The sequence below is a fragment of the Trematomus bernacchii genome, unplaced genomic scaffold (genome assembly GCF_902827165.1).
Source record: "Trematomus bernacchii unplaced genomic scaffold, fTreBer1.1, whole genome shotgun sequence".
Lineage (NCBI taxonomy): Eukaryota > Metazoa > Chordata > Actinopteri > Perciformes > Nototheniidae > Trematomus > Trematomus bernacchii.
Window position 1 is genome coordinate 20652574 of NW_022987973.1, and position 26260 is coordinate 20678833.

The following is a 26260-nucleotide window of genomic DNA, read 5'->3' on the forward strand; positions in this document are numbered from 1 at the left end:
CATATCTCCTTGTTTAATAAGTTCTGTGTGGTGAATCTAATATATGCCAATGGGAAGAGCGGCTTATGTGGATTTGGAAAAGTATATGTTAAATAATTAAAGACACTTTAAAGTGTTGAGTTTGAAAAGGGAAACACTGTAAAAAGGTAGGAATGTCTGGTGTAGGCACTACTCTAAGGTTAAATGTGCACACTTTACAATATTTCCACGTATCCCCCAACAAACCAACATTTATTTTGCTCAGTTCTGGCTCAAACTGTTGCAACATTAGTCTTTACTCAAACCTTGATGCCTGCATAATTCTTCCTGGCCTTAAGTGTAGAAAATAAACATAATTTGTGTGAGCTGACTCATGCAAAGTGAGAAACAGATAGGATCGCTCCGTTCACAGTCTGCTGCATTTTTCAAGATATGTACAACACAACCTCAGCCAGCCAATCTGAGCCCGAGCCAAACACAGCCACACAGAGCCAACAGTGTTATCACACACTGACAATCTTCTGTCAGCTGTGTTTGGCATTTAAAAGTCAAATGGATTTAATGTGAAATAAGCCTCATAATACCATTACATTTAGGGCACACCTTGAACTTAATTATACGAGAAGAATATTGGTGTGCAGAGGCTCATCTCATCTCTAATTCTGAGGCATTAAAATGCTTCAACAAGCCCAAACTTGCAAGCCCAGCTGAATCTGAATGTCCTCATGCAGCCAGTTCACTCTGTGGAAGACTCTAGAGACGTTTGTACAACAGCTGCAACAAATATAGTTAATAAGTGTCAATGCAATAAATAGTTATTGTTTCAAAATCAGCTTATTTTTTAGAACAACTTGTCCACATTTCTTGTAATGCACATTTACGACTATCCAATAGTCATACAGGCAGAATAAGTGTGACTAAAGGAAGATTACGTTTTTTGCACACAACATGGTTATCTGATATTTTGTATTGTATATTGGTATTTGGATCTGCGTGCACTGGTAGTTATAGGATTAGGAGGGCTTACCTGCTTTGTAGGCTATTGTGTTGGTTTTGGCCACAGACTTCTTATAACACAGGTAGACAGAGGAGCCCCACTGAAAACAAGAGAGCAACAGAAACAGTTAGCGTGGTGTTTGTGATGAATGACACGCGCCACTTTAGGGCCATTCAGTAACAAGAGGCATAATAATAGTGCCAAGTTGAATCAAATTTCAAGCCAATGTCTAGTTTCTCTGATACAAAAATGGAATTAATCTTGATATGATGAAACTACACACAACAATGTCAGTTGGATGTTTTTGAAAGGATCATTTAGGTTGATTTGTATGTAAAGCCGCTTTAAAATGCAAATCATGTGGTAAATTGTGTTTTTGCTGCATGGGCTCCTGGTGGAAGGAGCAACATATTTGGAATTGTTACAAGAGAAATCACTAATTATCAGGACACCATTTCATGAACTGATCCTGTCCTTTCTCCTTCTAAAGCGTTTTAAAGTTTCTTAACTGACTTCACTAGCTGACTTTTCTACTAAATGATTGGCAGTTTAAACCGTGATGTGCCTTACATTTTAAAAGCAGCCTGTGGCAACTTGAGAAGCAGGAGATGTTTTTAAAATCATACCGCTGAAGTGTTTCGCTGCAGCATTTCTAAGCGGTTTGGTCTTTTCGCAACCTTTCCTCTGAACTGAGCATACTGTGTGTGTGGGAATGACAGTGTGAAAAATAGAGGTTAATAGTAAAGCCCTTTGTCCACGAAGGCAGTCTATTATCATTTATAATCCAATTAAAACACCCCATAAAGCCAGTCAGTTTAATTATCTATAAACTGTAAAATACTTTTATTACCCCGCAGACAGCTTAAACCTACGCATTGAAACCAGAAGCCCAACTAAACTCACAGGCTTTACTCATTGAGCTATTAGCATGTAGAGAGAAGTGATGAGACATCTGATAAACATCTTGTTTGTAACAATTAGTCACTGTGAGGGGAAGATGCTCTACGGCAACTCGAACTTGCCATAAATCTTTCAGAACCCGGGGCAGGACATGAAGTAAGCACCAAGGACTGTGCTGAAATATTAACATGATCTTCAAAGCTCCAACATTAGTCAGAATGAAAAATGTGAAGCTAAATACCGTTTTTATTGTAGGATCCTTGACTTCTCCTGCATGCAGCACACGTCTCTGTATACTAAGCATTCTCTGGCACACTCACTAGCTGCATGCAGTGGTTTTCAGACACATGTAAAGCCACACACACAGACGCATATCATTTTTCAAAGGACGTTGTAAAATACCAAATGTAGACAAAGCTGTCACTGCAACAATTTTATAAATACCAAGATATATTTGTCTGAGAGTAAATTGTGGGTGATGATAGGGCTGAACGATTAATCGATTTTAAATCGAAATCGCGATTTGAAATGATGTGATTATCAAATCGCAAAGCCTGCGATTTTCTTTTTACCTTTTTAAACTTTTTTTTTATTCTTGTGTGTCAGTCATCCACATCAATCAGAAGTGCTGTGCTCCACATGTACCAGCCATTGTTAACCAATCAGAAGTGGCCCATGATAGAAGGTGATAGACAGATTGATCCAATCACCTGCCAAGTATTTTTGAAAGTGCCTGCCCTTTCCAAATGGCTTCCAATGGAGCTTTCCTAGATGGTTTGGTGAAACAAACCATCTGAGTCAGGTTAGTAATGCTCCATCACATGTTTCTATTACAGGGTGAATCTTAAACTGAAGCTTGACTTTAAAGCAACCCAACGGAAGTTTAGTTCTTTCACTCGTAGCTCGGGCTGCGGGGGTGCTAGAGACGGGAGCACGTTGATACGACCTTCCTAGCCGGAGATATGGCCGCATTTTACAATAAACTTCCGTTGGGTCGCTTAAAAAATAACATCGGAAATCGAATCGCAATCGCAATATCTGTCAGAAAAATCGCAATTCGATTATTTCCCCAAATCGTGCAGCCCTAGGTGATGATTTAACTGAACACAAGAGAAGACTTCAGGGACTTCCCTCAACAACAAAAAAGGAGACTGCAGCAGTATAAAGACACAGAATAAGAAAACTACCCGAGGCAATGTAGGATGGTTTTACACAATTTTCCATACTTGAATGCACAAGCCAGTTTTTAAGTGAGTAACCTCGGGGCTGAATTCTCTAACCAAACCACTGAAAACCACAGTTAATTGGAAAAAGAAGCAACAGGTGAGATGCACCCTATTTCTCATTTCTCTTACCTTCACAACAGCTCAATATGTTTCATGACAAAAGACTCAGAGAAGCTCTGCGTCTTCCCAACATGACCACACCATTTTAAATCGGACACCTCTCCAAATAAAAAGTAAAAAGTGGCGTTGTAACAGTTGTGCCTCTCTCACCATGCTGCTGTTGAGGTTCTTCTCCACCTTGCAGAAGGTGTGGGGGGGCGTCTCTCCCTTGCTCGGGACGATGATGCAGATGTCGGTGAGGGCCAGCGCGCTGTGTGGCTGGCTCTCAGGGGCCCGGCGGTAGGTGACGTAGATGCGCTGGGAGGAGTTTCCGCTGATGTTGGCGGGGCGACCGGAGGGTGTGGTCTGGATCAGCTGGCAGCCCGGCTTCAGGCGCTCCTTCCACTCGTACAGCACGCTGCGGGGGGGGGGGGGCACAGCACGGCAGTGAGCCAACAAAACTCCACATCACTGAGTCTTTATTAGTTTGATTACCATGGAGAGTTAATCAGCACATTATGCAGTCGTGAGCTCATTGAGCCAATTAGGCGCAGCTTCCAGTTTAAGTTTGACGTTGGGCGTTTATCCCAGTTTTCAGTGGCTGACAGGAAGGAGTTGATTAAGCTTAATGTCTGCTTTGCATCTCATAAACTGCAAAGCAGAATTGATGCAATTCATGAAAAAACAGAGAGCGATCGATGGGTTTATAAAGTGGCAAGCTCAGTGCAAAGATGTCTCCTCAACTTCAAGCCCAGGGCCACTTGTGAAATCAATAACACAACAACATGAGAGCTGAAAGCAAGTTTTTGACAGACGAGTGCACTGAAGGGAAAATGACAAGATATATAAACTGCGCATTCGGCTTTTACAGTCAGTCTTTTCAAGGAGGCATTTTTGTGACTCTAACTCATTATTATAAAATCAGCTGGTAAAACAGGGCTCGACATTATAAATGGCCCGCTGGCCCGGAAGCACTATTTAGACACCCCGGGCCAGCATAACGTACTTTCCACTTGCCCGCTCGGGCCACTAAAAATATTGCTTTAAAAAAAAAAACTGGTCCTGTGGTATTGATATTTCGACAAGCAATTTTGTTTGTTTGTTTATTAATGCTACAACATAGCGTTTCGTGAGGCGGTTGTCGTTGTTGGGTGAAAAGCAAACAGCTGTTTGTCACCGAAGGAGTTAAAGGAGAGTGACAGGGAGTATGAGAAGAAGAGGGAGAGAAAGTTTCAGCCACACTGGCTTGATCGATGGAGTTGGCTTCAATATGATGCCAATATAAACAAGGTCTTTTGTCGGCTCTGTACATCAATGCCGACCTATGCTGACAAGTAAGTGAAGGGTAGAAAATATAAAGGTATTCGCTATAGGGAAATGTCCCAGACGTTTAGGAGAATGAAGGTTCTAATCTAATCTATTACATAGCCATTACATGTCTAACTCCTGATGACAGAAAGCGCATTATACAAATAATAATACTCATAATAATGATAATAGCAGACATTTTTTAACAATGACCACAATATAATTATTTTAATAAACCAAATATGAACAATTGAGGAAAATGAGGAAGAACTGATGATTCAAATGTTGTAGTACAAGTAGTAATGTAGTTTGTGCATAAATTACTATTGCAACAAATGTGTTCATTTTCTTCATTATTAGTGGATTTTCTGGACGAATGCTCTTGGGCCAGTGGTTACAATGGTGGGGCCAGTGACAATAAAATGCCACTGGCCCTTACCCTTAATGTCTATCCCTGTAAAAGAATGACGGTTTGGGTGATGAAAACAATCAGGTAAAAGTAACTGTCAACCTCACATAAACTACTGCAGCCAAGAGAGGAACTGAAAGAGTTGTAACTGATTTAATTATTTCACCTTTTTTGTCTCTTGTATATGGGCTTAGCTGTGGAAAGCAAGTTATGGAAATTCAGTTGGGTGAGTGCTGACTTTTTTTATGCGGTCCTTCTTATATCTTCACCATGCTTCAAAGTGGAGCAAACGTTGTTTAGTTTATCGCCTATAATATTTTTTAATGACAATTTCTTTACATTTTTAAGTTAAGATCAGAATTGGGATTTGTTGTCTCTGACAGAACTCATGCAGTATATGTATGTAGATTTGTGTACAGTACACAGTCAGTACAGTATTGTGATGAGGCACTAGAAGACACTCACACAAACCACCACTTAGTGCACAACAACTCCAGCGTGTTACAGTAGCAGTCACTTTAAGCATCCCTCTTTGGGTTTTTATTAAGCACTTATCCTCCATTACTGTTTCAAGTGGAACTAGCCAGGCTTTTGTGGGGTCTAAGCTGAAGGAAAAACAGAATTCAGAGTGGCCTACTGCAGATTTTTTTATTTGGTCTGCTTTTATTTCAGTACTCATTGCTGTGGTGTTTCTGCTCTGCTCGCATTAAGGCCAAACACAGTCAGCACTTCTTTCTCCACTGTTATATTAGACCTGTTGTCGATGCAGAGCCCATCGTCAGACCAATGCAACAGACACATTTTCTCCATTGACAGTGGCACCAATTCTGCATGATTTTAAACCAGTCTTTGGACCTTGAAGGCCTCATAAAAAGAGTGGTGTGAAAATGTCAGAGTTTTGTGCTGACCCAACTCTAATAAATGTTTTGTGTTCTTATACATATGAAGGCCACACTATAGGGAAAGTGATAGGCTTACAGTATGTTTAGTAAAAAATAGAGGTAAAATTATTGTTAAAATAAAAAAGTATTTATTTAAAAATAAAGCTTTTGTCATGTGCCATGATAACATAGTGATTTTTGTTGAAATATGTTTAATTACAGTCGTTTCCAAGAGAAAATTATCAATGCAATTTTTGAGTAATTATTTTTCCTATTTTGTAATTCATTTGATTTATAACATTTTGAAAAATTGATTTACGCCCCTAGAAATAAACAATAACCTGCCAGTAAAAGAAGCAGAGATGGTATTTCACATGGAAAACACCATATGCTAAATATATTGTTGTCAGCTACTTACTAAAGCAATCACAGGATGTGCTGATGTTTGGGTGGATCATCACATGTCCTACAGTATAACAATTGTCTGGGTAAGTGGACTAGTGCAGAGTCTCTCTTCAAACCGGCCCATTGCTCGGTTTCTGGTATTGCTGCTTGCAGCCTTTTCGAGAACCGCTTATCCAAACAACTTCACCATTGACACTGCGCTTCCTTAGGTACTGAGCAGCACACCTACCAAGTGTTACATTTATTGGTTCAACGGTGGAAAATATGTGAATATGTTCCTAAATGTAGAGCTGTACTTAGCTGCATGCTTTTCCGCTACTGCTCACATATATGACTAATTATCCCATCTGCATCCTGAGCACCAACTCCCTATCACAATTGTAATAATGCACATAAATGATGACACATGCTAACACACAACTCAGCTTCCCATTAATCGTGCCAGTGTCTGAGAAGTGCAGCCCCTTTACACTATCAGCACACAGAAGCTGCTGATAGTGTCTGAGCAGAGACTGAGTCAGTGCCTGATAAGCACTGCACTCTGTAGTGTCAGAGGCCAATATGAGCCTCCTTAGCATTGTCACCACCCGCCTGCGGCCCGCCAGAGCTGTGAGACTCAACAAATGGTACTGAATCCCCCGGTTCTAAGGATGTTGCTGAGGAGGACACCTGTGACAGCACTTCACCGTATTTCACTTTTTTGTTGCAAAATCACAATGGGGAACGGCTGCAAGGCAGACAGAAAGTAAACGCTGTAGAAACTGCTGCACAGGAGGGATTTTTAGGCAGAGCAGAACACTTTACTTTTAGAATCTGCATGATATGGACTACTTTTAAACACGACAGCAACTGCAGTGTTTGCTGAGAGCAGCAGCTGATCATTACTAGGAATGAGACAGACATTGACACAGTATGTTGCATTACATTAACAGAATGTCTGTGTGTATGTGTATGTGTGTATGTGTGTGTGTGTGTGTGTGTGTGTGTGTGTGTGTGTGTGTGAGCTCTCAGGCTCTGTGCACTTCATTACCGTGACTCATTTGAGTTGCCTTGAAAAACTCAGTAGACACATTTTAAGTTTATAGCCAATTTCGGAAATGTCAGCGAAATAAAATGTGAATCAGTGTTTCCATTACTACTGTTTCGATAATATATTCTAGGGCAGATTAAGCCGAAGCAGGTACTACAACATCAAGAAGCATTATAAAATGTGTGCCCCAAAACGTAAAAGCTATTCTGCCTTATTCTAGAAGCACCCTTATTATATGTACCATCTTCAAAAGCTAAACACCCTGACCCTGTGATGACAAAGCTGCATTTTTTATTATAAGAACCAATGGATTCTTCAATATACTGTACTGTGGAAGCAATGCCAACATAGCTGCCTGTCCACAGTGGATTTGACACAATTGATTTTCCTCTGTACAACTCATTCACACTGAATCTCAATCAACACGATTGTGTTCAGACTGAAAAGAGCACTGCAGCCAATTGCGGTCATTCACCTATTGACGGTTGGTCGTTGATCATTAATTCTCTTCAATTTGGCTGCAAAGCATTAGATTGAGCAAATGAGGGACCTTTAACTGAGCAGGACAGGGGCTGATGAGATACTGGCAGCATGGCCCCACAGCTGAGATCCAGAATGAAATCTCACAATGATTGGGGGCATTGCAGTGACATTTTGTACGGACATTGATGAGCCTACTTGGTGATCCCTTGACTTTTTACTCTAGCGTCTCCATGGGGTTAACATTTGTGGTCTTGAGTAAAATCGATTGGATAAATCTTCTTGAATTCGTTTCAGACATTTATACCTTCCTCGTGATGAATTGTTTGAACTTTGGTGGTACCTGAATTAAAATATAGCTTTTTTTTTACTTTATATTTGATGATTAGACTATGGTTTTCCAAATGTCATAGCAAAAAAGGAGACAATTCTAATCATTCTCCACTATAATTTGTGCTTACAAAAGTGTAACATGGTTAACTAAGACGACTGAGAATGGAGAAATTGTACCCTTCTAATAATCAAAATGTTAGCATCGTCATTGTATTAGCGTCTACATCAGGTTCAAGCACCACAGTGTGTAACTACAGCCTCACAGAGCTACTAGCATGATGGTGTAGCCCCTGTTGGTACTTACCCCAGGTCAGTGAGGGGTGGCTTGTCGCGACCTCTCCGGTAGCAGAGGAAGATCTGGGGCACCATGAGGCCGCCATTGTTCAGATCAGCTGAATGGCCTGTTGGGGTTTCCTCTACACAGGTGAACCCAGGCGGCGTCTCCTCGCCCATGGAGCGGATCACCACGGCGACATCAGTGATGGGCGCCTTAGGCTTGGCCGACTTGTGGCACACGTCATCAAAGTGGATCTCCTGGTCCAACGGCTTGGACGGGTCTGTCAGACCGGCCACCACAAAGTAGTCGGCTACACGAGGGCCTTTGTCTTCCATCATTTCCCATTACCGCCGGCTGCCTGCACGGATACAGAGGGGAAGAGAAAGAGAGGGAGACAGAAGGAGAGGGGGAGAGGGGAGAGATTGATTTTCGTTGTGGTGGCAGGTACGGACGGTTCTTGCGCCCTTGCTATGGCAGTAAAAATACAATCTGACAGTCATAAATCGTGTTAAGGGAGAGGCCAGTAGAGGACAATAAAAAAAGAGTGTACAATGTGAAGAGGGGCTACAATAGGAAGCCATTTTCAGTCCAGGCAGATAGCTGGCAACCTTTGACCAGACTGACTTTAGTAAACCAGCTAAAGGTTCAGCGTCCTGGTTCAAGGACAATTGGACAAAACATGTGGCAGTTAACAGGAAAGGACATTTGTTGTTGCTCGGGTTTTCTCTAATTCAAAAAATCTATAGCCTGTTTGGCTACACAGACCTGAGTGTGCATTTAAAAAAGGGATCAGTGAGGTGTTTCTTCACATTTGACATTCTGCCTCCATTATAGGTCGGTGCCACATAAAAACCCGTTGATTAGAAAACGTTGGGATATCAGGGAGCGTATTAAGCCGGGGTGATGAAAGCCAAACAGTAGTTTCCTTAATCTGTCCTTGGAAGGGCATGTCCTGACTCCTGACTGCATGACAACCGCTACACTTTCTGAGAAGCACAGGCTCGACGGTACTGAGACATGGGCGGGTAAAGAAGTTAGCACGGTTTCCCATTTATGTAGGAAATCATGGGTTTTCATTGAGAGAATGTGGTATTCTGCCAGGACATCATCGCAAAATGTACCACAGTTATGATTGTATACTTTATAACAGAAAAACTCCTGAAAATCAACACCGACTTGAGCTACACAGCTGTGATAGTTTCATCGGAGTGCATTTCTGAGAGTTAACAAGCACCTGCACCACCCTCTGACCAGCGCATGTGGATCCAGTGGAAAAGTTCAGTGGTACTTGGATCCAGCGCTGCAACCGACCACGGATTGTTTGTTTGCCGTGTCATGATCACAGTGAGTGCCAATTCAAGGAAACAGATGAGTAGGGATCACTGAGGTCAGAGTCGCAGACAAAACTATTGAAAATATGTGGGGTCGAAGACACAACTGAGAACAAAATAAATGGTGTGAGGAGAAGCTATGGGATATCTATAAAGGGTAGCTGCTGGAGGCAGAAAAGGCTCTGTCTGTTTAATTAAAGGAAGGATTTGGTTGTTTTGTGAGACAATTAGATTTTAGTTTAAAAAAGATAAAAGGAATATGCATTAAATATGTATTTTAATCACTACATGGCTACCTTTAATCCAGCTATAATACAATACCACTATAATGTAATTTACACAAATGGATTAGATGAATACGAGGCTTGTTCACCGGTAGTGTCTTCGGTCCCGTACTGATTAAAGAAATGCTACATTTTTCTTTACCAGATTACAGAATTGAAGAATAAATCGGGGCCAAAGATCACTTACTGTGACCCACAATAATTCAATAGTGACAACTCAAAGAAGAGCAGTATGAAATGTCAAATGTTTTTACCCCGTTATTATTAAGTTTAGAAGAAATATTGCCATGAGCCCTAACCTCTAGTAGTGTATGTGCGTGTGCGTGTGCGTGTGCGTGTGCGTCTTTGGCAGCCTCAGGGTGTTGTGGTGTAAAGTCTTAGTCAGTCTCAGTGGCCAGATTCATCACTAAACCTCTTGACACTGAAGCCTTCGGGACAGGAGTGTGTCTCTGTGTGTTAAGTGAAACTTCAGCCCCGCCAGCACTCTCACTATTCTCCTGCAAAAACACAAGATCACATCGCGTTCATGACAAACCAGCAATGCGTACCTGCACAGCAAGAAACGCAGAAGGATGTAGGAAACTGGACGCTTTGACCATAAACAGTTTTTATGTTAAACAGAATTTTGCACAGATGGCAAATTAGTATTTTTTTAAAACCACGTTGGTGACACAATCAGTGATAATATTTCACTTGGACAGTCGTTTAATTGCAAGCAGATTTCAATTTTATTATGAAAAATTAAACCGTGCAAGGTCTGTGATTCCAACCGTATGCAGTAAGAGGGTGTGGGGAGAGATTCGTAATAAGCAGGGCGTGTTAGCTAGAGGAAAAGCATGGGCTCAGGGGAAAAGAGGAAAAAGCTGCCAACTCTAGTCCAAGTGATGCTAGCAAGATCAATATCCACTGTTGGCACCTTCTTTTATTCGACTCAGTCACCATTGTCAAGACTAGTGTAAGTCAAGACAGATCAAAGTGAAAGATATGAGACCATCTTGACCTCTACAAATGAGAAAGTATCTCCTACAGTACGTCTAAAACGTGGCCTGTGCGTGCGTGCAGTGTTGAAAACATTTGAAGGAAAAGTGCCTTTGCGACAGATGATGCTGTCAAGCCACACAAATATTTAAAATACAGACATACTTTTTATTTGATATAAAATCAACAAACTCCTGTCATTCGCTCTGCAGCAGATGGAGCTTAATCTAATTTGTTTCTGTATTTTTTCTTCTATTCCAATAGTTTAGGACATCTGGTAGAAAGAATGGTTTGTTTACATGAATTTAGCAAAAGCCGGGTGTTTATTGCTTTAATTAAATGATCTTCCAGGGGTCAATGAGCTAAGTTTCTTTCTTTGGTTTTCACAGATGGTGAGAAAAAACTGTTTCTGGCTCTTGTGCTCGGATTGCAAGTGCATGTCAGCTCATCAATTTGTCAGTGGGAGAAACTGATGTAAAGACAATCACAGTGAGCTCATTTTCTGAGCCAAGTGATGCCTGGTCAGCCCTGATAAGGCAGAAGATGTCTGGTCCTTCTCTACCTCATATCGCCCCAGGCCTAATCCCATATCGTAAATCTGTCTCGATACTGGCAGCCCTCTTGTGGTTATCAGTTCGAGAATAATTTGTTAAACTAAATTTGACCGTGTTGACCTGCACATCTGCACAGATGACCGCAAAGACCGCATTTAACTTCCTGTCCAACACACAGAGCGGACTCATAAATGTTCCTGGGACACTCTCATTACAACCCTTTGGTGTTACACCCCGAGGACAGGATGTGGAACACGTGCTGACAGCTCTTTGAGAAATATTTATTCAAACATTGAAAGTAATACAAAATACACAGAATAAAAAAGAGGGTCCTTGGTTTTCAACTTGGCTTGTCTGTCTTTGGCAGGATTACAGAAAAACGAATTCCCTAATTTTCAAGAAACTTGGAGGAATTTGTTTAGTTTTTTTGATAAGGATTTGATATATTTTATACACTTCACTTTCAGAAACATTGGAAAATAGTGCAATTTGATGCATTATTGTGGTGTTGTAAGAATGTGTTCCTGACTTGCACATTTCATGAGAACGTCCCATTCTTGCACATTGTATGACTCACCTGATCCTTTCCTTTCTGCTTTTTATTGTCAACAAAGTCTTACAACACATCTTAATTTTATGTTCCAAAATTGGATGAACTTCCCATCTCGGGGAGTGGGACCACCGGAGCAGCATGTGAATGCTCCGATGGGTTTGCGCAGGTATGGAAGATCCGAATTCCAATTCTAGTTTCAGAATGAAAACAAGTCAATTGCTGCCCTCGTGAATATGAAAACAGCTGTACTTTAGAAAATGATCATACCGATCCAAAATACAGATTGTTTTCTATAATAATTCAAATTCTCAGCAACATTTCTGAGTTTTGGGGGGATTTTAGAGTAGCTACATCATTAGAAAAACCACAACACAAGTTAAATAGGAAATAATGTGTGTGGGGACAAACAGACACATTCCTATTGCACCTTTAAATGTGCTCATAATCTGCTATTAAAAGCCTGCATGTGAGCATGTGTTTGGAAAAGCAGGCTGACAGGCAGTGTGAAGAAGAGGTGAGACATTGATGAAGTTCTTTATGTGTGCAAGCACAAGGTCCTGGGGTCACATTCTTGTGTTGCACAGGGAAAATGAAAGCCATAACGTGGTCAACATGTGTGGTTTTGTAAAGAGCAGGACATCCACATAAACCTACGCCAATCCAAATCAAATTTTTCTTCATTCAAAAAAGAAATATGAAAACTAAAACATCATATGGAATGTATAATGAGAGGAAGGGTGGAATTACACAGGGACTCATCCAGTACATTGGATATCTTATTTCTTGCAATGACTGCAGCTTTTACGACCCAGAGGGATTTTTCATGAGACTAAACTGATATAAAACAGACGGTTTTGGAGGGTATTGTTTCATGGAACCCACAAAGTAAACTACTCAATTGGTGGAAAACTGTAACAAAACAAAAACAGACCCAATGTATTGCAGTCCCATGCATGGGAAGGACCGGAGAGCTCTGCAGTGTCGCCTGGCTGTGAGACCGACCTCAGAGGCACATGACTGAGCAGAGAATGATACTCATCCCTGCCATGCTGTCACACTGCTAAAAATACAAGGCAAAACAAAGCAGCAGTGCTTTGGCACGGGTTACATAAGGATTACATATGCTGTATATATTGCATATGTGGGACAATCCAGACCTCCCACTAAAATCAAACCACCTCTATTGTCTCTGCCTGCCCTACATCTCAAGAATATAAGTTATTCACCCAAGAAGCACAGGTGACAGAATGAACTCAAAAGGCCCTTCCCCATCAGTGACGGTGAGCATTTATGGATTACACGACAACTGATCCACTCAGACACTTTGCTGTATTGACATAACAACACAACTATTCTTTGTTTATTTTCCCAGACAATCTTGTATTTTGGGGGAATCAAGTGTAACAGTATGAAACACCCATGTATGTAGTCATGCAAAGATCATCATTGGATTCCTTCCATTACCTGCATCCAAAAAGACGCAGGGCTGTGACTCACAACGTGCCTGACACATAGATATCTGCATCACAGCTTAAGTGATCTGATCCAAACATCTTAATTGTTTGGCTGCCCTACTTCTTCCCTGGCAGACTGACCTGGAAGAGAAAGCTCGACTTGATCTTGAGGTAAACGCCCAAAAATAACCGATTCCTCCCTGCATAAAAAGCTGTGAACATTTAAAGAGTATTCGCTCAGGGCAACAAGCCTCTTTAACAGGTCACTGGAGCCCTTCACAGAGACCCTAAGGCACTACACATAATATCTATGTGTTTCTGAATCATTTAGGACTTTGGTTCGTTCAGCACGATTGCCTTAAGACACAGTTGACTTTGTAAAGCTGAAATCAGCATTTGGCTGAGAATGCCTTAATTGATGTTGTTAGCTTGCTTTTAAAAGGTATTTTATGACATGTCACAGCTGTATGCCTAGATGAACTGATACTCAACAGTGATCACGCGAGTAGTGTGGGAGCCAGAGAAACAAGAGGAGCTTGGTGGAAAAGCCACAGGCCCAGAAACTTTAAACTTTAAACTGTGAGGGAACTGGTGCCAGAGACAAAGCTTCCCAGCCCAAACTCGCTGACTTCTAACCACAGCAGGAGTTCAGGGAGGAGTTCGATAAGTATCCGGACCCAGCAGTCCTTCAGCCCTCTTCCACAGGGGTTTTGTTTCAGCCAACGTGACAGGGGAACGATTTCCAGCTGTTTCGAGTTCAGGAGGACTGGCGGCCAATGAAACTCACCAAAGGGACTCTCGTTGGAGACCCAAGCAGCCAAGTCGTTGCTCTTGGCTCCAGCTGTATAGACATCCAGCCACAGCAGGGCAGACACGTGGAGGAGGTGAAAAGGAATGTGCCCGAGAACATAAAACACAAGCCAGTAGGAAGCCTCACTAGCCGAGCATCTGCTTCTAGTTAGCCCTGAGGAGTGGGCGTTTGGCTGTTGTGCCTATTTAGCCACATCAGGTCATATAACAGTTTGGAGGAGAGAGGAACACTTTGAGAAACACGTTTTACTTTTGTGTGCAATACTGTAAATCTGATGTGTTATTTAACCCATTCAAACAAGTGTTGGAACTGCAGGAATTGTATATATATCTTTAGCAGAAAACCACATTCATCCTGGTATCACCATTTAATTACAAAACAACTGGCACTAGAAAAGCATTCATTGGCTTTAAAATGGAGCCTGTGTGTGTGTGTGTGTGTGTGTGTGTGTGTGTGTGTGTGTGTGTGTGTGTGTGTGTGTGTGTGTGAGTGTGTGTGTCAGAGGCACTAACCCTTGTCAACAGACATTTTATTTTTAATTAGGTATGTGATCATTTGTTGCCGTCAGGTTGTTTTTTCGTGTTTGCACTCTTAAGCAGGATTGCTTTTTTCAAAGACTGAAACAAATTTTCCTTCAGGGACAAATAAAGTAAATTTTGTCCAACAACGATCAAAAATGTCGGCAGCGTTCTATCTTCTAAAAAGGTAAACGTGTTCCCAACAAATGATGAATTTCCGCTGTGTCAGTCACAAATATAATTAGTTGGGACCAAGATTGTGTCAAAAATAAAATGGGGGGATAAGTGTAGAATCAGCTTCCAGCTAAAGCCAGTTGACAATGGTAGTAGGTAGAAGAGTCGAGGTGGTTGCTGGATTTTGGAGTGCTTGGATCATTATGACCAGTGTGTGAAAAATAACCAAAAACATGTTTAATGCTTATCTTAACATTAGAACTGGACCCTTGACTATTAGATATTTCATTTCATTCGGGCGGCCCTACAGAAAAGGATGTTCGACCTCAGTGTAACAAGGTGCTCAAAACCAAATAATTGTACTCAGACTCCAGAATTATCTTGATTTAGGGCAAACTATCCAACATTTAAAATTTAGACTGTGGCGCACACAGTGTTGTTTGCTTTTTAGCTCAGATGAATGTGTGCAAAATGTCACAATACATCAGTAAGTTCACTGCCATGGACCCAGACTACTGGCCAGCATTTATTATGAATACAAGAATATGTGTTATGCAAATACCATCTGGACAGAGTCAGTTTTCTGGGACACATAATTGAAAGTATATAGAACAATGTATAATCAGCTCAATAGCCTTTCATTAATAACAGAAAAGTATAGCTGAGAGCGGCTTCTGTGACAAAGGGGTACATTATCCTGATAAACGCAATCCAGGCGTCAGGATTACTTCAGACAAAGGTTATATGAATCAGACTTTCTCTTTCTGCAGGACAACAATCGTTTCAATGGCCTTTTGTGGAGCGTTCACGGCACTTAAATACACTAAGGCAACTTTTTGTGAAGGTTGTGCTGAAAATTATGGGAGAGCTGATGCTGTGAAAAAAAAGTTAAGAAAGTATTAATGATCAGCAACATCTCCTTGGGTGTTGTTGACTACATGTAGCTATACAAAGTCAACAGGATGTCTTTGGAAAACAAGTGATCTTAACCCATGCGTTGAATTTTATTTTACTCTTATCATTTTGACCCTGAAGTCTTGCACAAGCCCCTTTAATAAAAGAAACAGATGGGACATTCTGCCTGTTCTTTAAAATAAATCCTCCGTAGTGGCTCAGCTTTATTGAAATGAAGGTACAAAGAATGCCCACAAAGTATTAGCAAGATAACATGACAATGCTGCTTTACTTAATAATGTTAGGAAAGGTTTTGCTGGCCCTTTTTTAATCTTGATCAGGGTCAGACACAGAGGTTGTATCTATTAATGTTCACTACTTGCCTTGACATGAGCAATGCGACTACTTTAACAGATCATAAGTCGATTGAAAAATGTGAAATGATGTAGAGTAGAGGATCTATTGGAGGAATATGGAGATAACAATGTCAGGGTTAGTCATTTGTGCCCTGCTGGGACTAACCTATACCTAATATGAATAATGCTAATGGTACTGTGAGGTGTAAAGAGATTGGTTGGCATATCAAGTGCCTCGATTAACTTTGTAGAGGGTCTCGACCTGAATTTCAAAAGATGTTTTAAAATTCCCCTCAGGTTCAGGGCAATCTTCCTCTCTTGGTATGAGTGGAGGACCGTTATGTGTTTGTTATGGAAAATTAAGCACAAACCGTGATGGATGGCAGTGCAGCAGCATGAGAGGCAGCAGTGACAGACTTCTACTGACTGATCCTATTAATATCACTCACTTATTACATCTAGGGAAAAGTAAAGTAAAAGCTATAAGCTATGAATGAATAAGCTGGGGCACTCTTATATCTCCATGGATTTTTAAGCTGATAACAATATTTTAGGTTTAATAATCGCTTTACTATATATATCGACAGATCTTTTACACACACATATATATATATATATATATATATAATAAAAACATACTGATTTATTCTGTTATAAAGCATATCTGTATTGGTTCATCCGTCCAGATCCAGACAGTAGTCAACCTCCTGGGATTTTCAATGCCCCGGATCTATTTTTTTCCAATCTCCATTTGCATTCATTGAAATCAGACTGGGCAATTCTTACTGCATTTAAGTGTGGTTGTGGTCCATTATCTTAGTGATCTGATGTACCGGAGAATTGTTTTTTTCCTGGTACAGGATGTTCTACCTGCTCCCCCTTTAATATCAGAGCCATTTATTGAGCCTCCTTCAGCTAATCTTTCATTATACCTGATTTTTCAGTGACTCTTGCAACCACCATGTAAGAATAGAAAGTCATTTTGAAAAAACAGCTGCAGGGTGAAAATGCATTTCAAGGTCCACAGTAGATGACCATTACATGTATGTACTGTATGATCTGTATGTGTAATGTGTATTTGTAAAGCGCTTTGAGATTAATTGATAAAGCGCTATAATAAATATAAGGATTATTATTATTAAGGTCGTATTTCAGTATAGAGATATCACGGGAAATACTGGGATCACAATCCCCAGGCTCAAACTCAATACAAGAGGTTCCCATCCTGACTCTGTGTACAGTATTAGCAAGGGAAGCGTTAACGCAGAGCCCTGTGGGAACTAATGCCATGTCTCTGTGAAACCTGATCTGTCCAACCTGCCTCTGCTCCTAGCCTGATCTTTTCATTCCCTAGTTGTCAGAAAACTGTTTTTAAGACTGGTGTTTTGCCTTTAAGCGAGAAAGAAGGTGTTTTGGATGAACACACACGTTTGTTTTCCATTATGATTTATTTTCAAACTTGAGAGTCTGGCAGTTTGGGTTAAGTGACGTCTTTAGTCTGTGAAGATAGGCGCCTTTTCTGTCTGAATGAGGAGAAGAAATGGAAGAGGAGGGGAATCACGTTTTACTCCTGTGAACCCAACACAGACAGCTTGTTCTTTTTTTGCCAATTTCCTTCCTCAAGGAGGACCTCTTATGCTTTTTGGGGTTTTCCTTTCTTTCATTAGGTTCTATAGGTTTTTAGGCATGTAAAAGACTGCAAAGGCTAAAATCCCAAAGTTCTCCCACTAACCCCTGACAATTAGCATAGTATATCCACTTTAAATGCTTCATACTTTCTTATTCTGAAAGAGTCGTGACAGTGGAGTTATACGTCCAATTTCCCTTTCAACCCCTTCAGTCGTAGCATCTGCCTTCCTCTAAAATGTGTCACTTAAACCTAACTGTTCCACGTCCCCTGACTGAATCCAACTTTATTTACTCGATTCACACACACACTGCTACATTAGAGAAAAAGCCCCAACAGCCCGAGCGAGATGTGTTCCGTGTTCTGACAGATGACTTTGCTAGGAGCTAGGAATTTCACTTTAGTGATGAGATCAACTCCCAAATTCATCTTGCCTAAAACAGATGCCACCCACCAGCTGAGGATACATCATACCTTTCTCCCTGCAGACAATGCTGTGCAGCTAATTAGTGTTTGTGGATGGTATTCCCCCGGGAACATGGAATCTCAGTTGCTCTGCATGCAAATCTGAATCAGCCTTTCTTTCCAAGTACAAGCTCTCCTTTTGGCTAAAAACGGTGACAACGCTGTGAGGTGACCTTCACACAATGTTCTGCTTTTATCAAGGACTTGTCACATTACTAAAACATTAGTCATGCTTCCAACAAGTCTTGATACTCAAATATCATGTCTAGCCCATTCTATATGTTATCCATTGTTCTAACTAAACTTCCTTCACAATGAGTCTATCAAAAACAAAAAAACATGATGCATTTCTTGATTTTGTGTATTTTATTTCCTACCTTTTTATTTGAATATATACGTTTTGTTGTATTTTAGCAATCTTCTAGCAATCCGTTACATGATTTGAGTGGTGGGTTTGATAATCTCAGTATAAATATTTCAGTGTTGACAAATCCTTGCAGAAAAAACTGTTTATATGTTTATTCATTATTCATCTCCTCAAAGGAAAAATACAACGTAAAAAACATCTGCTAGTGATGTGCCCTTTGGAGTGGACTATATTGGCCACATTTAAACACTGTTGAGAAAATGTTTCAGTAAAATGCATGCATGATATGCATTCCTCAAAAAAAAGAGCAAGAATTTCTTCCAGGCCTGCTATGTAGCATCTGCCAACAATCATGAAGAAAGCATCAGAGAGCGAGAGAACAATATTAACAGTGAGAGGTGCAGGAAATGGACCGGAGTGACAAAAGCTGGACTGTCACTCATTTTTGGCAGCAACATTTCTTGCTCTGTTGCTCTTCCGTGCAGTCACTAACTCTTTTACTATCTCCAGTCGTGAGAATACATTTAAAATTCCACTGCGGATGGTTATGTGTATTTAACAAAACGTGAACGCAATTGATGGAAGTTTGCTATTTAAAAAAGTACATTGGTCTGCATCATCAGCTTAGCTTGCTAGGGACCTAGACCAACATGTTACTAAATTAAATGGAAAACCAAAAAAGAGTGAGTCAAGTCGAGTAGAGCCATGCCTAACCATGCAGTACAATCACAGCTTTAGTTATGATATGCGTTCCACTCAATTGAATCAGACCCAATGTGCTTTTTGACAGCTCTATGAAGTGGGACTCTTACATGCCCTCTTTGTTGGTGTGAATGAATATGCAAGAGGGAAATAACACTCACCCTGTGTGCCTTTAGGTTTTAGCACCATCACTGCGGAGGAGGGCACATTTGGTGTTTGATATAGGACAAGAGCAGGCATTAACCCTGAGGCTGGGGTCAGGATCAGAGGAACCAGGTTACTGAGCGTACCTGAACTCATCAATCAGCACAGCAGACACTGTCTAACTGTCTGCTGCTCTCATCTTTTTACTCACAGCCGTAAATCCTCTTCTGGGATGGATCTGCACGAGACTCCACACAGCCCAGTCAAACAACCAACGCAATCCATGCCAATTGGCTCTCGTGGTGCAATACTTCATTTCAAGTATGATGACTCTTTTTCCACCCTGGCATTCCAATAAGGCGCCTCATTTGCCCTCCGAAACAAGAACAGACAGAACACAAACATCCTGTCCATCATGTGCACACCAACAAGATCTCACCATAAGACATTTGTGAAATGTGAAGACACTCTTGAAAGTAAAAAGCCCACAAAAAAAAGGGCTGAGGGTTTTACAGGATTACAGTGTAGGTTACCTTTCTGGTATGTGACGCTGAGGTTTGCAAATGACAGGCTTGAGAGTATTTCTGTCACATTTAGGATTCAAACAGACTTGACTGTCCAGTGCGACACCACTAAACGATGCAAGGGGAATTTTTCCAGAATGTGAATCCTGACCAAATTCTTCCGTCTAATCAGAAAACAGTGAACTAACCCCAAGCAGATTTCCCTTTCTGCAGCTTAGTTTGCTCAGATTTCTCGGACAGTCATATTAGCACTGATGCACCAAAACACAAGTGAACACATTCCCCAAACTTACACATATTTGCAAAGCTGCATAAGCACACACCCACCGCTCTTTAGCCTAGTGATGATTTCTCTGCCTTTTGCTTTACAAATTATGAAACAAGTAATGATTGACAAAAATACCTTATGAAACAACTGACAGCTTTATAGTACGACCTTCTTCGTTTATATTTACAATCAGTCCATCACTTTTTTCCCATCCTAATTGTCTACACTATAATGTTATTATGTTGGTTATTATGATGTATTGCATGTCTGTCCGGGGAGAGGTATCCCTCCTCTGTTGCTCTTTCAGAGGTTGCTTCCATTTTTTCCAGTTAACAAGGTTATAAGAGGGAAGATCTTCCTCATCTGAATATAAGGTTTAAGGACATAGAGTGTCCTATCATGTACAGCTCCTTGAGGCAAATCTGATTTGTGTTATCAGAATACTTAAAACTGACTTTATCTACTTCACAAATCATGACATAACATATTCTTGCACATTGTGTGCCAATGCCTAATTGCAAGGTAAAGCCAGAGCGATGCATTTTCCCAGACAGAATTGCAAACTGCACGACCCAAAATATCCTCAGCCAAGCAGGGTGTACACGCAGAGGGTAGCTAGTGTTTTGGGTTATATTTAGTACTTAATGACCCCACACGCTACCGGGTAAAACATACATAAATCACAAGATGAACGCACGTTTAATTTGGTGTGACGACCATAGGTGACGACACGCAGCACAGGTGAATATGGACCAATTTTATTTGATTTGCAAACAACCTGTGGCATATACACTACTTCGTGAATGAATCACCGGGGTAACAAGCATGGGGTCAAACGCAATGAGTGCAGAATTGTAAAAAAGTGACAGAAAAAACATGAAACCAATGTAAACAAATACGCAACATAAACTGGCACAGCTAGCATGAGGGATTTCTAGCTAGTAGTAACTAGCAGCTGTTGGTAAATCCCTCCCCGGCCACACACTAACGGTTCATCATCTCTACGTTACTTACCCCGCTTCTTATGGACGGCAATTTAGTCCTCTCACACACACACAACTTCCCCCGGTGTCGTCTACCGGTGCTGTTTCATCACTGCACCGTCGGTACCGAAAAAGATGACGTGACCTGTACGGGTGATGTTTATAGTCAATGTTTCTGTCTCAGAGATTAACCGTTAGCTGTCCGACCGCGCGAGGCTTCTGGTCTGTCTGTCAGTCAGTGCGCGAGCCGGCTGTCCGCTCCGCCGCCATCTTGGTTTGTGATGGCAATCCACCTCACACACACACACACACACCTACACACACACACACACACACACACACACACACACACACACACACACACACACACACACACACACACACACACACCACACACACACACACACACACACACACACACACACACACACACACACACACACACACACACACACACACACACACACACACATTCTCTCTCTCTCTCTCTGTCTATCGATCAATATATCCCTGTCTTCTCTCGTTCTCAAACACACATACACTCTAATTCTTCTCAAGCCCCCTCACTCTAATTTGAACCATTCTAATTGTATATTAATGTGATTTGATTATAATCAAATTAAAGTATGATATAATTCATTTCTTCGTGTCAGATGGTCTAAAACAAAAATGTTCTCACAAAGATATGTAGGCTACAAGTGTGCACCTTCTCTCTGTCTTTTTGACACACACGCACACACGCACACGCACACACGCACACACACACTCTCCCTCTCTCTCTCTCTCACTCTCTGTGGGCAGTTCTAGATCACAGCAAGCCTCTCCCAGCAGGATAATCATTATATAATCTACCTGATGCTGACAATGGCTGCAATTATAATACCTCAATTGTATCTAATACATATGTTACATTGTGATAGAAATGAAACTTTCCAACAATAAACTGTCCAACATTTCTCTAAATATTTTCCCAAAAAATGAAAACACAAGTTTGTATTTGATGGTATCAAGTTGGCACATTAAAAAATGTGTCATCTTACAACACAGGGTTGCACTATGTAATGTCAGTTGTGCAATAACATCCATGCCAATGACACTATTTCAAAATGTACTTGAAATACATTTTCCTGTAAGGGATTAATAAAGTATGTCTTCTTCTTCTTCTAACCTGCGCAGCACAGCGCCATCGGCTGTTTGACATCTGTGTTGTACTGCATTTCATTTCAGCAAAACAAACAGCACATGCAGCTTGTGAGCAACAAGTAAACAAAATGTCTCATGTACCAACAGCTTCACAGAACACTGCAGACAAACAATCACATAATTCACAAGCTCGGTGGCTGAATCCAAATGGAAAATATGCCGTGTTGCCTCTGCCAACACTGAAAGGCTGCATTAAATGAAGATTTACCAGCATCCCTACCTGTGGCCATTTGATTAACAGATGTAGATTCAACGTTATACCTGCAGCTGCCTTATACAGTATGCACCTGCGCTCCATTTAAGTGGGTTCACTTGCTGCTATGCCAGCTTCATGTCTAAATGGAGCACACAACCCGTGTCTTGCCAGCCCAATTCCTTTATAAGATGTGTTCAGGTTGCACACAAACTACCAATCCAGTGTTTTTGCAGACTACATTTATTTACCCCAAACAGCCATTGTGCCAAAATGAGACCTGTGTAATAATATATTATTGGGCCACACGGTCTTGTTTGAAGCATTGAAGCATAAGAACATGTTAGTGTTTGAGATATCGGGCATACAGACTTTGAAGTTTGGGATGTGTCAGTATTTCAACAATAAGAAAAAATACAATACCAATCTTTTAATCTTTGGTTGCCTTTAAGGGTTTGCAATGGGAAACTTTTTTTTACACATTTAATTAAACACACTCCATTCCACATCATCACATAAAAACAACGAAATCCATCAATCCAAGATAAGAAAAATACAAATATTTTAAAAAGGACAAATAATCATATTGGAAACAAGACAGGCGAGGATAGGAAATCCCATCCCCGGTTGAGAAGCCTGTGGGGCTTAATCAAATCCTCTCACTTAAAACATCAAAATGACAAAATAATACAGAAATATCAGACCCAGCTGGAAAAAAAGGAGAAATAAATGCATAAATAACAAGGAACGCACGCATTAGTGATTAAGATAACTCTTATGATAATTATTTAATGAATACATAAACAAATCAGGCATTATGGAACAAATGACATATACAAAATCTGTAACATAATCATGCAATTGTTGTATAATCAAATAAAAATGTCAAAGCCACCGGGTTGTGGCAAACACATAAATGACTCTATTTGTCTTATTGACAGCCCATGATTTTGTGAGTCATTATGAAATAAAATGACTATTTCCAAAATAAAAAACGTTTGAATTAAATAAAGATGTCTTGAAATAAACCCTGTTATGTCAAAATAGAAGCTGGGAAGAATATAGCGTAGCATAGAGTTTTCAAAATAATCAGTATTGTATGATGATATCTTCCATAGTTCCTTTTTATTCATTTAATCCGACCGCTTAACACATGTAGTTTAATTGAGGAATACCCCAATGACTTGTTTAAAGAACATGTCATCTTACATTATTTATTGATATAAGGGATTTAAATGTCCAGGCAAAGTAGTAATCCATGTTACAGTAGAGAAAATACTTATTTGTTCAACCTCTAGTTCATTTTGACTTTGGTTGATTGACTTCATAAATAAGAAATAAGAGCCCAGTGCCCTCTGTCTGCTGTGTTGAGAAGGTAGACTGGAAGGGGGAAAACCAAACAATGAATCTCAAAGAGTGCCTGGGCTGCTCACATAATTATATGTTGAAAAATTTCAAAGAATGATGACTAATTGAGGAACAACAATACCTGACCTACAGAGTGTTACACTGTGCTACATGTGCTGCTGCCGCTGCAGAGGCAACACTTTTGTTTGTTGTATCAGGGAATGTCTAACTGATCATATAATACCTGTATTTGAGGTATAATAATAATAATATCCTATTTGCACTTTAAATATTAAGCTATCTTTAGTGTGAATTAAGGCAACTACCCTCAAGGTAACACATTAATCCATCACTTGTTATAATGTATCACTTTTGGATCATTATTTATTGTATTGTAATTTTTATATTGATACCGTTTTTTGGGATTGTTATATTTTATGCTGCATGTGTGCAAAAGGTTTTAACGGAAATAAATGTCTTCTTCTCTGATTTGTGTTGTGTTGTGTGGCCTGCTGTTAAAGCACTTTGAGCTGCACCTAGTGTATGAAAAGTGCTCCACAAATAAAGCTGTATTATAATATAATAATCCTAGAAGGACCTATGTAATGTGTTATTCTGAAATGGTCCATTCTGCATACTTGTGTACTTTAATTAAGTTTTGAATGCATGACTTTTATTTAGAACAGAGTATTTCTAGTTTGATACTTTTATTGCAACAGAATCACATGATACGACCACATCATTTCCTATGCATTTACATCACACAGTCTTAAATGTACATGTGTTTGCAATCATTATCACCATCAATTGTGTATTTTATACAGCCAGTGATACTAACAGGAAAAGAATATCCTAGAACACCTCTGCACTTCAGAGACACACAGTGCAGGTTGAAAGATGTTTGTGAGTAATGTGTTTGCTCTGTGATGAACCTTCCTTGCCCCTGGTGCATGCTGGGAATATGTGTGAATGGAAAACTAATGAAAGAATAACACAAGCTGACAGAATCTCCTGGCATTATCCACATCCTGATCTGCACTGAATTATTTCATTAATTGTAAGTGACACCTCACTTAGGTTGTTTTCCAGCAGCTCACTTTTCAGGATGAATAACTCCACTTTTTGTTAAAGGAGCCGAATATATGATGAAACTGGGTGAAACGTCTCTGCTGTGTGAGTGTGTGTGAGGTTTGTTCTGTGTCAGTGGAGGGTGGAGGGCTGCAAAGTATTCCCACATGCAGCCTCATAAATCCTTTAAATGTTCATTAACCTTTAGTTCTCAGAGGTTTGATGCACAATGACTAGAAAACAGCTCTTGTAAATTCTTTAACATGCATACTGTACATTGCCCTTGTTTTTGTTATTTGTTGATAATTCACACATAAGAGTAAAGCCATTAATCTGGCCCAAAAGTGTGTGTGTGAAGTGTTTGAGGCTGTTATTGGAGGCGTGTTACACAACATCTGATGCCTCCTTTAAAGGGCCCATGATGTACATTTACAGGTTCATAAATGTATGTTGTGTCTCTACTGTGACATGTCTCCATGCTTTAATGTTCAAAAAGGTCTTTATTTCTCTCATACTGCCTGTGCTGCAGCACCTCTTCTCACCCTCTGTCTGAAACCAGAGTCAGTCTGCTCTGATTGGTTAGCTGGCCGGCTCTGTTGTGATTGTTAAACCGCTTAGAGATGTCCCGGCCCTTGGCCTATCACGTACAATGTGTTGGACTTCTAGCTAATAGAAACGTAAGTGTTACTACTAATGTCATAATGTTACTGAAGTAAACAAAGGAGTCCAATGGAGACATCTCACAATGTCAGGTTTCAGATTTTCTTTGATTTGAGAGATTAGGGAAAGATTATTTTAATGAGTATTGAAAATAGGATTTAATAATTAATGTAAGAGCAGAGCAAAAACAAAATTTTAAGGATTAAATGTTGAAATAAATAAAAATAAAATGTTATTTTATCCCTCAAAGTTACTTATTCATCAATGATAAACCTATTCGACCCTGAACTATAATACAAATAAAATCCCCTTTATCATGTGATTATCAAAGTCATGCAATGATTTTAAATTACAATGTGAAATGCATTTAATAAATAAAAGCCCTATTTAGGATTTCCCCCAATTTTTCTCTGGTTCTGCAGTTGCAATGATTGAATAATGTATGTTGGCAAAAGAAAATAAATGACACATATGGACA

At 40.2% G+C, this 26260-nt stretch overlaps 1 protein-coding gene across 3 annotated transcripts in view; it reads right to left on the bottom strand.

Moving 5' to 3' along the window:
- LOC117471771 (C-myc promoter-binding protein-like) overlaps nucleotides 1–21571 on the bottom strand; it is a 62462-nt gene extending 40891 nt beyond the window's left edge. For all 3 annotated transcript variants that reach the window (XM_034116985.1, XM_034116984.1, XM_034116983.1), the window contains exons 1-4: nucleotides 21343–21571; nucleotides 8352–8682; nucleotides 3373–3619; nucleotides 1007–1076 (exon numbers count right to left, since the gene is read on the bottom strand). In XM_034116985.1, coding sequence (XP_033972876.1) covers nucleotides 1007–1076; nucleotides 3373–3619; nucleotides 8352–8662 — 628 coding nt within the window. In that variant the 5' untranslated portion in view covers nucleotides 8663–8682; nucleotides 21343–21571. The remainder of the gene's footprint in view (nucleotides 1–1006; nucleotides 1077–3372; nucleotides 3620–8351; nucleotides 8683–21342) is intronic.
- Nucleotides 21572–26260: the final 4689 nt, after the last annotated feature.